Raw genomic sequence first — 14,449 nt, 5'->3', positions numbered from 1 at the left:
AAGGTTTGCCACACAGCTGTCAGGATTCGGCAAGCTGGAGGTGGATCCTCTGTGTCAGAGAGGGATTGGCGTGGACCGTGCCGGCGGACCGGTTCTAAGTTGCTACTGGTATTCACCAGAGCCCGCCGCAAAGCAGGATGGTCTTGCAGCGGCGGTAGCAACCAGGTCGTATCCACCGGCAACGGCTCAACCTCTCTGACTGCTGAGATAGGCGCGGTACAAGGGATTAGGCAAGAGCAAGGTCGGACGTAGCAGAAGGTCAGGGCAGGCAGCAAGGATCATAGTCAGGGGCAACGGCAAGAGGTCTGGAACACTGGCTTGGGACATACAAAGAACGCTTTCACTGGCACAATGGCAACAAGATCCGGCAAGGTAAAAGCAAGGAAGGGAAGGGGAAGTGAGGTTATATAGGAAGTGCACAGGTGAACACACCAATTAGAACCAGGCGCCAATCAGTGGCGCACCAGTTCTTTAAATCGCACGCACGCGCCCTAGGGAGCGGGGCCGTGCGCGCCGGGACAGAACAGACGGGGAACGAGTCTGGTAAGCGGGCCGGGATGCGAATCGCGAGCGGGCGCGTCCCGCATCGCGGATCGCATCCCGGCTAGAGACATTATCGTAGCGCTCCCGGTCAGCGGGTCTGACTGGGGCGCTGCGAACAGGAAAACGCTGTGAGCACTCCGGGGAGGAGCGGGGACCCGGAGCGCTCAGCGTAACAACAACATAATTACTTAAACGCATACTATACACTTATTAACATAATAATGTAAGTGCATAACTATACACATAACATAACTATATACATAACATAACTATACATATAACTACATTACTATATACATAACAATTGTAAGGCCCAAGTTCATTTACCTGCAAGCCCTTCATACACTCATTTCCCTAAAACAAAACAAAAAGCTAAAGGTGACATGCGCTAGCCCTCCACCGGGATCAGAGTATGGCAGACAAGATACCAAATAATTTTTAAACCTATCCCTCACCTACTTTCCCTAGACTCACACTATCGCTGACCCTAAAGTTTAAGCTGTCCCTACACACTGACCCTAACACTGACCCTACCACTCTATCCCTAACCAGAATTGATGTGCCTCCCCCAAAGGGTTCAGCATCTAGGGCACATCAAATGAAAACCCTCTCCATAGGAGAGAAGCCCTACTTGTACCCAATCTGCCACACTCTAAAGACCTGATCTTCCCAAGGTCACCAGTGATATTCCTACAGACCTCCACCTCAGAAAAGACTTTTCACTGTGTAGATACTAAACACTGTGCATTCCACGTGTGATACCTAACCTCTAAGCTAACTAAAAATAATGTGCACCGATCTCGGCCACACAGGATCTTGAATGCTCCATAAGCCCACTCCGGATAGGCAAGGCCGGCAAGTTGACTCCAGCCAATGGAAACGCCCACCCTGTTATGGACCCCTATGTTAAAGGGACAATGAAGCAGGAAGTGGTCCATGCTTTCCAGCGTGTTCCCGCACTCTTCTCGGGGACAGTCCCGGTCATCAGATCTCCTACACTTCAGGTTGTCCCTTACACATAGCTTCCCCTGAAAGCAGTGCCAGGCCAAGTCCCAAAAATTCTGGGGGATCCGTTTTGAGTTCAAAAGACTTAAACCAACCCTCAGATCCCGACCTGGGCAGTCCCTGAGCGCCAGAGGCTTCTGGAAGTGGGTCAACAGAACCCATTTGTCAAGGGAACGCCTTGACTGGGTCCTGATCTCCCACACTCCCAGACCCCACCAACGTATCGCCTTCAGAGTCGGGGTAGCGTAAGCCGGAAGATATCCATGTGGTGTACGGAGGTCCTTCACTTGCCCTCCTGTCTCCCATTCCTGGAAGAAAGGCCGAAACCATTCCCTGCAGGAGAGTACCCATGGAGGAGCCCTCTCTTTCCAGAGGTTTGCAATGTTGGCTTTCAAGAAGGTGTTCGTTAAGAACACCACAGGGTTTACCATAGATAAACCCCCTAGTCTCCTCGTGCGGCATGTAACCTCCCTCTTGACTAGGTTCAACCTGTTCCCCCATAACAGTTGGAAAAACAGGCTGTAGACCCTAGTGTAGTAAGCCTCTGGCAAGGTACATACATTGTCCAGATAGGGAGCAGGTACGATTTTATCAGGTGTACCCTTTCCCTGAGGGTCATAGACCAACCCTTCCACTGGTCCACCTTCTGAGTGGCATCCTGGAGCTTACCATCCCAGTTTTTGGTGGGATAATCATCCTGGCCGAATGTGATGTCCAAAACGTTTGCTGACTCTTGGGGCCCTGGAAGAGTGTCCGGGAGATCAAACGTGGGATCTCCCCCTCCCAGCCAGAGACTTTCACACTTATCCCGGTTGATCTCAGACCTGGATGCCTCCGAGTAGCGTTCCACCTCTGACATCACCACATCGACCTCCCCCTCGAGGAGACGAAAATGGTGACATCATCAGCATACGCTACCACTCTCTGGGCGACATCCAGCTCTGCCAGACTCATCCCGACTCCTGCCAACGGCCCACAATCTACCCTGACGGACTCCAGACCCCACCTCAAAAGAGCGGCCAGACCAACCGTTCACCAGCGGGAAACTCTCTGCCCCTGCATATAAAGTGACAAGCCAATTCACAAAAGTACTCGGTAAGCCATATCTCAGGAGGACAGACCAGAGATACTCGTGGTTCACCCGATCAAATTCTTTGGCCTGATCCAGGGACAACAAGTACCCCTTCCAGAGACCCGCACTACTCCACTCCACTGCCTCCGTGACACTAAGGACAGCACTTAAGGTGCTTCGGCCCAGAACAGAGCAGTGCTGAGCCCCCGAAAGGAGCCGGGGTGCAAACTTCACCAACCGATTAAACAGTATCTTGGCCAGAAGCTTCCTGTCTATATTGAGAAGAGCTATGGGCCTCCAATTCTCAATCTAGGATCCTTACCCTTTGAGAGAAGAATCAGGGCCGACCTCCTCAATGACCAGGGAGAGACACTCATTGAATACCTCGGTCAAGAGGGGAGCTAAAGACTCCTTAAAGGTCTTGTACCACTCGGATGTTAAGCCATCCGGACCTGGAGACTTCTTAGGGGCGAGCCCCTCAATCGCCAGTCTCACTTCCTCTTCCCTGATTTCTTCTGCCAAAACATCAAGAGAGGGGTCTACCCCTGGCTCAGGAATGGTTTCAGCTAGGAAAGCCGACATCTTGTCCCGATCTAGATCCTTCCTCCCCAAGAGGTGCGAGTAGAAGGATCTGACAACCTCCAGGATCCCTGATCTGGACCGATTCAGAGATCCCGTACTATCAATCAGTCCTGAGATGATCTTACTACTCACTGACATCTTGCAGTTTCTGCAAGGGTCGGGCGAGCGGTACTTCCCGAAATCCCTCTCAAAAACCAAAGATGCGTGCCTATCGTACTGACACCTCATCAGCAAGGATTTCACTCTGGACATATCCTCTCGGCTACCTCCAGTTGAGACGAGAAGCTCGAATTTCCTCCTCAGACCCTGATACAAGCGATACCTGTTCAGGGACCTGAGTCTCGAGAGCTGGCGGAAGAACCCCGCAACCCGCTTCTTGAATATCTCCCACCACTCTGACTTACTACTACAAAGGCCCAGTAAAGGTACTTGACTCTGAAGAAAAACCTCAAAGGACTGTCTTACTTGTGCTTCCTCCAGGAGGGACGAATTCAGCTTCCAATAACCTTTACCCATCTGGGGGGTCTCTGAAACATTCAAGGAAAACAAAATCTTACAGTGATCGGAGAACTCCACCTCAACCACGGACACTGCGGAAGAGACGGCTTCCTCCTTTAAGTAAAACCTGTCTATTCTAGACCTGCTGCTACCTCGATGATAGGTGAAACCTGCGTGGCCTGAGGGGCTCCGGATGTGGGCATCCTCTAGTCGAGCTTCCCTAACTATGCTATTGAGGGCTATACTATCATAAGCCAGAGGACCATTGGAGCCTCTCCTATCTTGGGACCTCGTGACAGTATTGAAGTCCCCTCCAAAGATCACTTGCCGACTTGTAAAAAGGAAGGGCTTGATCCTCATAAAGAGGCTTTTACGGTCCCACTTTGTTTGTGGGGCGTAGATGTTAATGAGCCGCAGCTCTTGCCCCTTCATGAGGACATCTAAGATCAGGCACCTCCCCATTTCCAACTCGATAACCCATCTGCATTCAACAGGAGCGGTAAAAAGGACCGCCACACCACTATACGTCGCAAGAGACCAGTGGGAGGGCCCGCGCCTCCACTCTCTCCTGGCTTTTACCAGGGAGGCTAGATCTGACAACCTGGTCTCTTGCAGATACAAAATGTCGGCTTCAACTCGGCCGAGAAAATCAAAGGCTGCAAATCTAGCCATATCAGACTTAATGCTGGCACAGTTAATGGATGCCAGCATCAATGGGGTGAGTGCCGCCATCCTGAGTGATCGAGTTGGATGGCCTATCCCCTTTACCTCTTACCCTTCTTCTTCCCCCCTTCCCCGTCAGAAGAAGAACCCCTTTCCTTCTTTTTAGACCTCTTTAGGGATGCTGACATATCTATCCCATGATCCTCATCTCCTGACTCAGGGGCCACCTGCCCTCCCAAGAAAGTTACCTCAGAAGGAACAGGCTCAGCACCTCCCGGAGGTTCCTCCGCCTCTGAACAAATACTCTCCGCCTCCCCCTCCAAAGAAAGGGATGAGTCCTTTCCAAGGGCCCGATACCTATTGGATAGAACGATCAGAGGGGGGTTGGTCAGGCTTTTCCCAGACACTTGGCCTGCAACACCGGAGGAGGAAGATGATGCCCTGAGTACCCTCTGGCCCTGCCTCCTTCTGCCGCACTTTTGTTTTTCCTTTTGCCCTTTCCCATCTTCCTCATCCAAACTTTCATATTGAGAGGAACTTGAGGAAATGGCCCTATTTGCCTCCGTTTTACGAAGTTTCCTTATCTCTTCATCGGTGTCCCCAAGAGCCTCAGCTGTCTTCTCTGAGCCAGCGTCCGGAGCAGGATCCCGGACTACACCTTCTACCAGGGAACTTTCAAGATCCCTGCTCCTTCTGCGTCTCTCCTCCCTCCTAAGCTTAGAGGGGCTCTTGTTCTTAACTCTCTTCACTGGCTCTAGTGCCCCTTCTCCTCTGCTGGTCCCCACCCCATATGAGGCAACCTCACTGCTCTCCCCATCCTGGGTGGTCACAGCATTGGAGAATGAGCGGTGACACAGGCTAAATGGGTGACCAAGGTCACCACACAGGTTACAGCGAATCCGGCCACAGGTAGCAGCCAGATGACCCTCCGCACCGCACAATGCGCACATCTGCTTAGTGCAGTTTGCGCTAAAGTGGGTGGGATCACCACACTTGTGTCACAGCTTCGGCTGTCCCTGGTAAAAGACTTGGATCCTATCGCGGCCGAGAAAGGCGACTGATGGAATGTGTGCGACAGTGTTACCTGAACGGCGGAGGCGGACGGAAAACGTCCAGGCTCCGGACCAAATGCCATGTTCATCCAGATTTTTCTTGGGGACGTCCGTCACCTCCCCATACCTGCTCAGCCAGGTCATGATGTCATAGCAAGAAAGAGACTCGTTACGTGTCAGAACGGTCACTTTCTTGACAAAACTCTGGCGGGATACCGCCTTCACAGCAAAATCCCGCCAGACAGGCTCGTCCTTCACCAGTGCGTGATTAGACCAAAAGAGCTCAAGCCCTTCTGGCTTCACAAAACTGATGTCGAACTCAGAGGTACCGAAGGGGTGGATCAGAGCAAAGCTGTCATTAGCCCTGAATCCTATCTGGAAAAGAAGCTCCACAACTTTTGCCCTAGAAGGGCATGCATCACCGCCTCTCCATACCAGACGGGCCACATTCCTCCGACCACGCTCCTGCCCGCTTGTTGGAAGGGACCAGACCACCTCCCCATTATGCTCTCGGAATGCCCCAAGTCCATGTCTTTCTATCCAAAAAGCCTCCAGGAGGTGCTGTTGCAAGTTACCTACCCCTGGATTAAGAGATGAGGATCCCCTGGGACCCCCAGCAACGACATTAGCATAACTCCTTATTGGAGCAGTTGCTACCGGGGGGGCAGCCGGACTGACACCACTCCCCCCAGACACAACAGTAGAGGCAGTAACATTACACATAACATTTGTGCCTGTCTCCTCCTGTCTAGCTGCACTGGACTGGCCGGGATGTAATCTTGCTGGCTTTATGATGCCGGGCTTTACACTTGCATCATTGGCTTCATTGGGCACACTCAACCTTGCACCAATCTTCCCTTTAGGAATAGGAATGTTGCATACTTTGCCCTCAGCCTCCGCCAATACCTCGACTTCAATTTCTTTAACCGCTAGTAACATTTCATGGGTTGTATCATGTCCATGTTCCTGTGGTATCAGTCCTCCACAGCCAGCTCCACCCACAGCAGCCCCACCACGGCGCCACAACTCAAAAGAGCCAGACACCGCTGACTGGGCCGCCGAGAATGGCGCTCCGGTTCCAGACACCCGGACACTCCCCCCTTTGCCTGCAGAGGAGTGCCCTGCAGTGCCAGACCTGTTCTGGGAGCCGCCCTCTTCCTTATCATTACTTATGCTCGGCTGCCCGAGCTCCATACCAGCCTCTGGCAGCTGGACACTCCCCCCCTCACCTGCAGAGCAGTGCCCCGCAGCGCCAATATCCCCTAACTGGGGACATGCTACCTTGTACGCAACACTGTCCGGCCCCTTGGCCGTATCTTTACAGGTGCTGGCCCCACTACTATGACAAGCAAGGTCAACGCTGTCCCCCATCTTTACAGTATTATCCCCGGTGTTCAGGCCCCGCTCCACATTTGCAGAAGGGGGGACAGGCAGATTACCAGGGTCTGCACCCTGAACTGACTTTGCAGCCGGCCCAGGGTGCACAAAAGTAACATAAATCATTTTTACTTGCTCGGATGTTTTTTTTCTGGCTTTTCTTCTTCTTTTTTATTATTTGTTCCTCTCCAAGGTCGTCACCAAAACTAAAATTATCCGAATGCATGGGGGACTCCATCTTTACAATTTGTGCCAGCAGAGCGCCACCACAACCCTCCTCCTCCTCGCCAGCACTCTCGCCTGATGAAGGTGATAATGCCACTTGTCCTGCAGGCAGACTTATTGGGACATGTTCACACCCTGCATTGGCTGTGGCTTGGCTTCCACAGCTTCCCTACTTGCCAGCACCTCAGCCTCTTCAGCCTCCATTTCTTGGACCACATCCTCACTACTGCTCTCACCTTCTGCTGAACAATCACCCCCAATCTCCTCTTCTTTTACTGGGGATTTCATCCTGGAGGAGCGATCCTCATTAAGAAGTTTCTCCCTAAATAAATCGCTCCCCTCCAGGACAGCCATTCTCCTCAGCTCAGTCTCCTCCAGCTCCAGCCTCAAGTACTTAACCCTTGCAGAGTACTCTGGTTTCCTCCGCTTTGTGGTCGTGCTCGCCTGATACCTAGCAAACTTTAGCTCCTCTCTCAGCTCCCTCAGCTTCTTCCCAAGGAGTTCGTACTCACCAAACATGGCAGCAAGTCTGGAGCTGTATATAGCCATAGACTCCTTGGGTCTTCTCTGGCCCCACTGCTCCATAACCTATCTCTTAGAGGAGCTCTTCTGTGCTGCAGAGACCTTCTTTAAACCTGTCTTGCTTGCAGGCTTTTCTTCCTGGCTGAGAGCCTTGCGGCTCCCAACCATTGCTGGAGGGACAGAATCCACATCGCTGCGGACCCTGCCAGATCTTCTAACCCCTCCAGCCGGGGCACTGGCTGGTAGCTTTCCCTCTACACCCCTCGCCAGCCTGGACCGAGGAGTTGAGGTCAGGGGATTAATGCTGATGGCTCCCCCAGGAAGCTGCCACCTTCCTGGGAAAGCAGGTGGAATAATCAGCCTCTCTCCTCTGGAAGTCTGGAGTCTCAGGAGCTCAGCAACAGACAGACACACCTAGTGACCACACCCTCCAGAGCTGTACTCACTATTCTGCTGGTGAGGTCACTGTGTACATATATTACATTACTTATCCTGTACTGATCCTGAGTTATATCCTGTATTATATTTCAGAGATGTACTCACTATTCTGCTGGTGGGATCACTGTGTTCATACATTACATTACTTATCCTGTACTGATCCTGAGTTATATCCTGTATTCTACTCCAAAGCTGTACTCACTATTCTGCTGGTGAGGTCACTGTGTACATACATTACATTACTTATCCTGTACTGATCCTGAGTTATATTTTTTATTATACTCCACAGCTGCACTCACTATACTGCTGGTGGGGTCACTGTGTACATACATTACTTATCCTGTACTGATCCTGAGTTATATCCTGTATTACATTCCAGAGCTGCACTCACTATTCTGCTGGTGAGATCACTGTGTACATACATTACATTACTTATCCTGTACTGATCCTGAGTTATATCCTGTAGATCTTTTATTAAAAAAAATATAAAACATTACAAAAAGAATAAACATCACCATAACAATAATACAAACAACATACACCTGTATAATATATACAAAAATGAGTCCATATTAGTCCAAAAATGTCCAACCAGGTATCTTCTGGTCCAGCCTCATTCTCACCTAACACACCGCTATAATAGCAACAACTACTAAACACTCTACAATAATAATAATACTTATAGTAATAATAATAACAACAATAATAACTAAAAACTGGTCCGGTTGCATTTCCCTTCCCAAAATAATAAATATGTGTCAAACCACCAACAAACACCGCAAACAGAAAAACAGAATATACAATTTTTTTATTAATTTTTTGGCCCTGAGCTGGTCCCGCATCCCATGATACAGACGTCCATGAACCAGTCCAGGATTTATTTATTTATTTTTTTAATAAAAAGTCCCACACAGAATCCCCCCTCCCCCCATCTACCCACCACCCAACCTAACACTAAACCCCAACACAACACAACACAACCCCTACATATACACATATACATAAATGTACAAACAAAACAAATATATACAAAATAATACAAACTATACAAACCAAACAACAAACAACAATAAGGCTTTTCAATCACACAAGCCCCTAAAGCTCAAGTTCAGTGCCTGCAAGCCCTATATCAATATATATCTACAGCACAAAACAAAAAGACTAATGTGCCAGCATCAGCCCACCACCAGGAGGAGACAACAGGCTAAGGCACTTTAAAGGCAGACCCCCTCCACAGACGAGAGGCCCTGCCATCACCCAGCCTCTCGTACTCCAGAGAACGCACCTTCACCAGGTCACCGAGAATGTTCCTAACAACCTCACCCACAGGGAGGATTTTACGCTGCGTCGACACTAAACACCATGCGTTCCACGTGTAGTACCTGATCACTGAGCTGACTAGGAATAAAGTGCACCGGTCCCAGCCTCCAAGGTTTCTGAATGCCCCATAGGCCCATTCCGCATAGGAGAGTCTGGCCAGCCGAGGCCAACCAATGGAAGCGCCCACTCTGTTGTAAACCTCTGTGTTAAAGGGACAATGAAGCAGAAAATGCTCCATGCTTTCCAGCATGCCTCCACACTCTTCGCGGGGACATCCCCGGTCATCAGAGCTCCTGCACTTCAGATTGTCCCTCACACACAGTTTCCCATGGAAGCAGCGCCAAGTCAAGTCCCAAAACTTCAAGGGGATCCTGATAGAATTCAAAAGCTCTAAACCCACCTCCAGATCCCGACTTGGGCAGTCCTTGAGCGCCAATGGCCTCTGGAAATGAGAAGACAGGACCCTCTTGTCAAGGAATTTCCTCGACAGAGTCCTAATCTCCCACATCCCCAGACCCCACCGACGAATAACCTTCAGAACCAGGGTAGCATAAGCCGGGAGATGTCCGTGTGGTGTGCAAAGATCCTTCACTTGCCCTCCTGTCTCCCATTCCTGGAAGAAAGGCCAAAACCATCCCCTACAGTAGGATACCCACGGAGGAGCCCTCTCTGACCAGAGGTTTGCTATATTGGTCTTAAGAAAGGTATTCACTAGGAACACCACAGGGTTGACCATACACAACCCCCCTAGTCTCCTCGTACGGTAAGTAACCTCCCTCTTCACTAGGTTCAGTCTATTCCCCCATAACATTTGGAAGAACACACTGTAGACCCGGGTCCAAAGAGGTTCTGGCAACATGCATACACTGCCCAGATATATCAACAAAGGGAGCAGGAATGTTTTCATCAGGTTAACCCTTTCCCGGAGGGTCAAAGACCAACCCTTTCACTGATCCACCTTCTGAGCGGCGATCTTAAGCCTGCTGTCCCAGTTTTGTTTGGGGTAATCCCCTTGACCAAATTCGATGCCGAGGACTTTTGCGGATTCCTGGGGCTCTGGAAGGGTGTCCGGGAGATCAAAATCAAGATCTCCCCCTCCCAGCCAGAGACTCTCACACTTATCCTGATTGATCTTGGACCCGGATGCCTCCGAGTAGCGGTCCACCTCTGACATCACCCATCTGTCCTCCTCTTGTGAGGAGACAAACACGGTGACATCATCAGCGAACGCTACCGCCCTCAGAGCCGAATCCGGCACCGCCAGGTCCATTCTCACCCCCGCCAACGGTCCACAATCAATCCTCCTAAGGAAAGGATCGATTGCAAACACATACAGCAAAGAGCTCAAAGGACAACCCTGACGGACACCAGACCCAACCTCAAAAGAGCGGCCAATCCAACCATTCACAAGTGGGAAACTCTCTGCCCCTACATACAAGGTCTTAAGCCAATCAACAAACCCCCCTGGCAGGCCATATCTCAGAAGGTCAGACCAGAGGTACTCATGATTAACCCGATCAAACGCTTTTGCCTGATCCAAGGACAGCAAGTACCCCTTCCAGTGGACAGCCCTACTCTGAGTTATATTCTGTATTATACTCCAGAGCTGTACTCACTATTCTGCTGGTGGAGTGACTGTGTACATACATTACATTACTTATGCTGTACGGATCCTGAGTTATATTCTGTATCATACCTAGTGCTGACGCTGTTAGATAGCTGATAGGGCAGGGGGACAAATTGACCTTTCATATATCTGTCTGGGCTTCTGTAATGTAGAAAAATACTTTTATTTTGTGGAGCAAAGAGCCAAAGAGGTGTTCCCTATACCCCAAAGTGCTGAGGGCTGTAACACCTCCTCGCTCCTCTCCCATTCCTGTTTCTGCTTCATTGACACATAACTAAAAGCCAAGCCCTGTTTCCTAATATCATTTCTGCTTTCTGCATACAAATTGTACACAGATGCAAGATTTGAAAACAGGACTCGGCTTCCAGCTGACTCAATGGAACAAAAATAGCGAAGGGGAAGATGGTTTCCCACCTGCACCTCTTTGACTTTTTGCACCATAGAATAAAATAATTTTTAACATTATGGAAGCACAGACAGATATATAAAAGATCCTATGTGTCTCCTTGTCCTAACAGCTATCGTACAATGTTCACAGTTTGGAATGGGAATTGCAGCGGACAGATTCCCTTTATGTATTGTTTATTTGTGTTTTTGAATCGGAAGGGGTCCCAGTGGTCTGACCCCTGCTGATCTGCTAGTTACCTCCAATCCTAAGTATACATCTTTAATTAAATTAAACAACATAAATCCTACGTGTAAATTAAATTTTTTTAAATCTTGTGATACATTATTTACAGAACCACACTACTCCACATCTTACAAAGCAGAGCTCCGGTTATTTGCTTCAATGCAAAGGATTTCCTTCGAGCAATTTATGGGAAGTTTATGAACTGCAGTAACGGTAAGACGCAGGGTTATTAAGAAAGGGTAGAAAATTCACCTTCTGCCACATGAAAAGACAAGTGTCATGAATTGAATGCAACAGATTGTAACGCCTCTGATAATTTGAAATAGCCAAGTTATAATTTATATTTTATTAGTCTATTGCATACCTTGGGTAAGTGCTTAGTCATCATTTTATTTCCAGTGTATATACGTGCAGTCAACCAGTGAAGCTACACAGGGGCCCAGTAGTAATGTAGTAGTTCTTCCTGGTGCCTACTAGACTGTATGGAAGAGGCTATTTTAATGGTCCCCATGGTTTAGATAACTGATTGTTCAGTGTGCAAGTGAGGGATGGAGGGATGGTTTGGTGCTTGTTTACACAATGGACTTTTTGGTTGAAAAAATCTGTCACTGATCCACAGCAGGAATCCAAGACATTCACTTTGTATGCAGAATATTTTGCTGAAGCTTTGGATGTGGATTAGCCCCATTCCGTGAAGCTACTATGTGTCCTGTCTACTTATAACAGGTTTTGCACAAAAACCACATCAATAAGCTACATGTCCCTATTTTTTGCACAGGCAGATGTTTAAAGTGTACCTGTCATATCATGAAAAAAATAATGCTTATATATGTTACTCACTAGGTCATGCAGATGCTTTACATGTCTTATCTATGTGTCTAAGTTCTGTATTTGGCTTTCAAATCCCCCCTGCTGCTCACTTATTCTGACATCCACTGCTTAGGAAGGGATGTGTCCTAGACAAGCACTGAGCCCACCCTCACTCACCATGCATTCACTTCCTCCCTGAGTCTGCTGTGCTGTGTATATTCATCCAATCACTGCAGGCTGCTTTTTAACCTACTCCTCTCGGTTTTCATGCTGCAGTCTGATAGGACAGGAGTGAGCACAGAAGAGTGCTAATCCCACCCTCACTTCCTGGACTTTGTCCCTGCCTGTGCTACAGCTAGGACAAAGATGATGCTGCATTAGGACAGGATTATGTTCTGGATGGTATGGGGTCTCCTAGTGTGTTTTTTATTAGACATGATATCTATAAAAAGGAGATGTTGTATGGGGTGTAATGCAGGGCAGATGGAATTAACCTAGGGACAGATGGCATTAGCCCCTTGTATTTGTGATGCCAGGGCATGGTTTATCCTCAATACCACCCGAAGTTATACCACTGGATCCTGGGCTGGGCACAGGGGCAATAATGACTCTGACGCCAAGTTACGGATAACAGTAGCTTTACTAAGTGACAGATGATACAGTCTATACAGTGTAGCCAGGCCCACGGAGGTGACCAGTGACTTCAGAGACCTTAAGGGCTTGCTGGGACTTGCAGTGGTTTTGGACAATTTAGCGCAGGCCACATTGACTTCACAATAGATGACAGTGACTGGCTTGACTGGAGACAAACTAAGCTGTGACTTTAGCTTACTTGTAGACTTGTAGCTTGTGGCTGCAGACTTGACTTGAGGCCTCTTATGACTCCAGACACATTGTTAGGCTCGACTGCTCTTCAGCAAAGACTAAGCAACTAAGAGAGAGAAGAGACTCCTCCCAGGGCTTTTATGGGGGAGACTCTGGTGGGGTCCCATTGGTTACCCTAAAGTCACCTGGTTACTGATACCTTCTGGGTAACACTTATATGACAACTCACATAACAACTGGTGATCACATGTTAACCTTTCCTACAACATTCTTATATACATAACATAGGGGATAATATACAATTACAGTAGAACAGATGCAGGGGGGGCCCAGGGCACACTGCAGGGAGGGTACAGGGTAACAACTCCCGAACTGGGCCACCACAAACTCCCCCTCTTAAACATAGCCGTCCTTGGTGCCCAGTTCTGGAGGGCGGACGACTCGAAGTAGCCACTGGGGCCTAAACTGACAGTTCCTGGGACATTATTGACGAATGTCCTTCACTGAATAGGTCTGAATAAAAAGTCCATGTAGCATTTTTGTGAAAATGTCCACACATGTTCTTTTCAATAACGGGACATAAACAAGTGGGAATCATTACCCTTCTAACTACATTTTTATCACATTTAATATACTTGACTCTGATCAGGTTGCCTGAGGCTCTCTACCTGATGCCTTAGTTACTGGGGCCCCTCGGCACGAACAACTTCTCCCCAGAACTTTATACATCTATACAACTCTATCTGCGCAACACCACCTCTGGAAAATATGGTACTCTTGAGATTTCTGGAGCTCTTAGGACTTCTGGAGCTGTGGCTGGCTCTCCCTCAGTGAACTCAGGAGCTGGTATTAGTTCAGGACTGGCTGGACTCAGAGTCCAGCAGCTGTGCTGGATAGGCTGGTGACAGGGTTGGCACTCTGGAGACTGGTGTATAGGCTGGTGACAAGACTGGGACTGGTGTGGAGACTAATGTGGGTTGAACCAGCCCCAAGGTTGGTGAGACACAGAAGAGCGCAGGCTGATTTGGAGAAAACATGGGGAAATCCATATATGGGTGGATTCCCTCGCCCGGTACATACTCTTTTGCAGGCCTGACAGCTGGAGGAGGTGGCGCTGTGAGCATTGGTAGATCTTCTTTGAGACATAGGGTAGACTCAGGATAGTGTATGGCCGTCAGTGTGTATGGTTCTTTCTCCCAGTATGTCGCCTTTCATACAGCCGGAGACGTACCTCTGATGGAGAATGTGACTCAAATACC

The 14,449-nt window shown here is 49.0% G+C and overlaps 1 protein-coding gene across 8 annotated transcripts in view; it reads left to right on the top strand.

Moving 5' to 3' along the window:
* POLN (DNA polymerase nu) overlaps positions 1-14,449 on the top strand; it is a 245,440-nt gene that overhangs the window by 24,246 nt on the left and 206,745 nt on the right. For all 8 annotated transcript variants that reach the window (XM_056554952.1, XM_056554951.1, XM_056554949.1 and 5 more), the window contains exon 7: positions 11,665-11,768. In XM_056554952.1, coding sequence (XP_056410927.1) covers positions 11,665-11,768 — 104 coding nt within the window. The remainder of the gene's footprint in view (positions 1-11,664; positions 11,769-14,449) is intronic.

This window comes from Hyla sarda, chromosome 1, assembly GCF_029499605.1.
Source record: "Hyla sarda isolate aHylSar1 chromosome 1, aHylSar1.hap1, whole genome shotgun sequence".
Classification (NCBI taxonomy): domain Eukaryota; kingdom Metazoa; phylum Chordata; class Amphibia; order Anura; family Hylidae; genus Hyla; species Hyla sarda.
The sequence above is the reverse complement of the archived record's forward strand: the minus strand, read 5'-3'. Positions and strand labels throughout refer to the sequence as shown.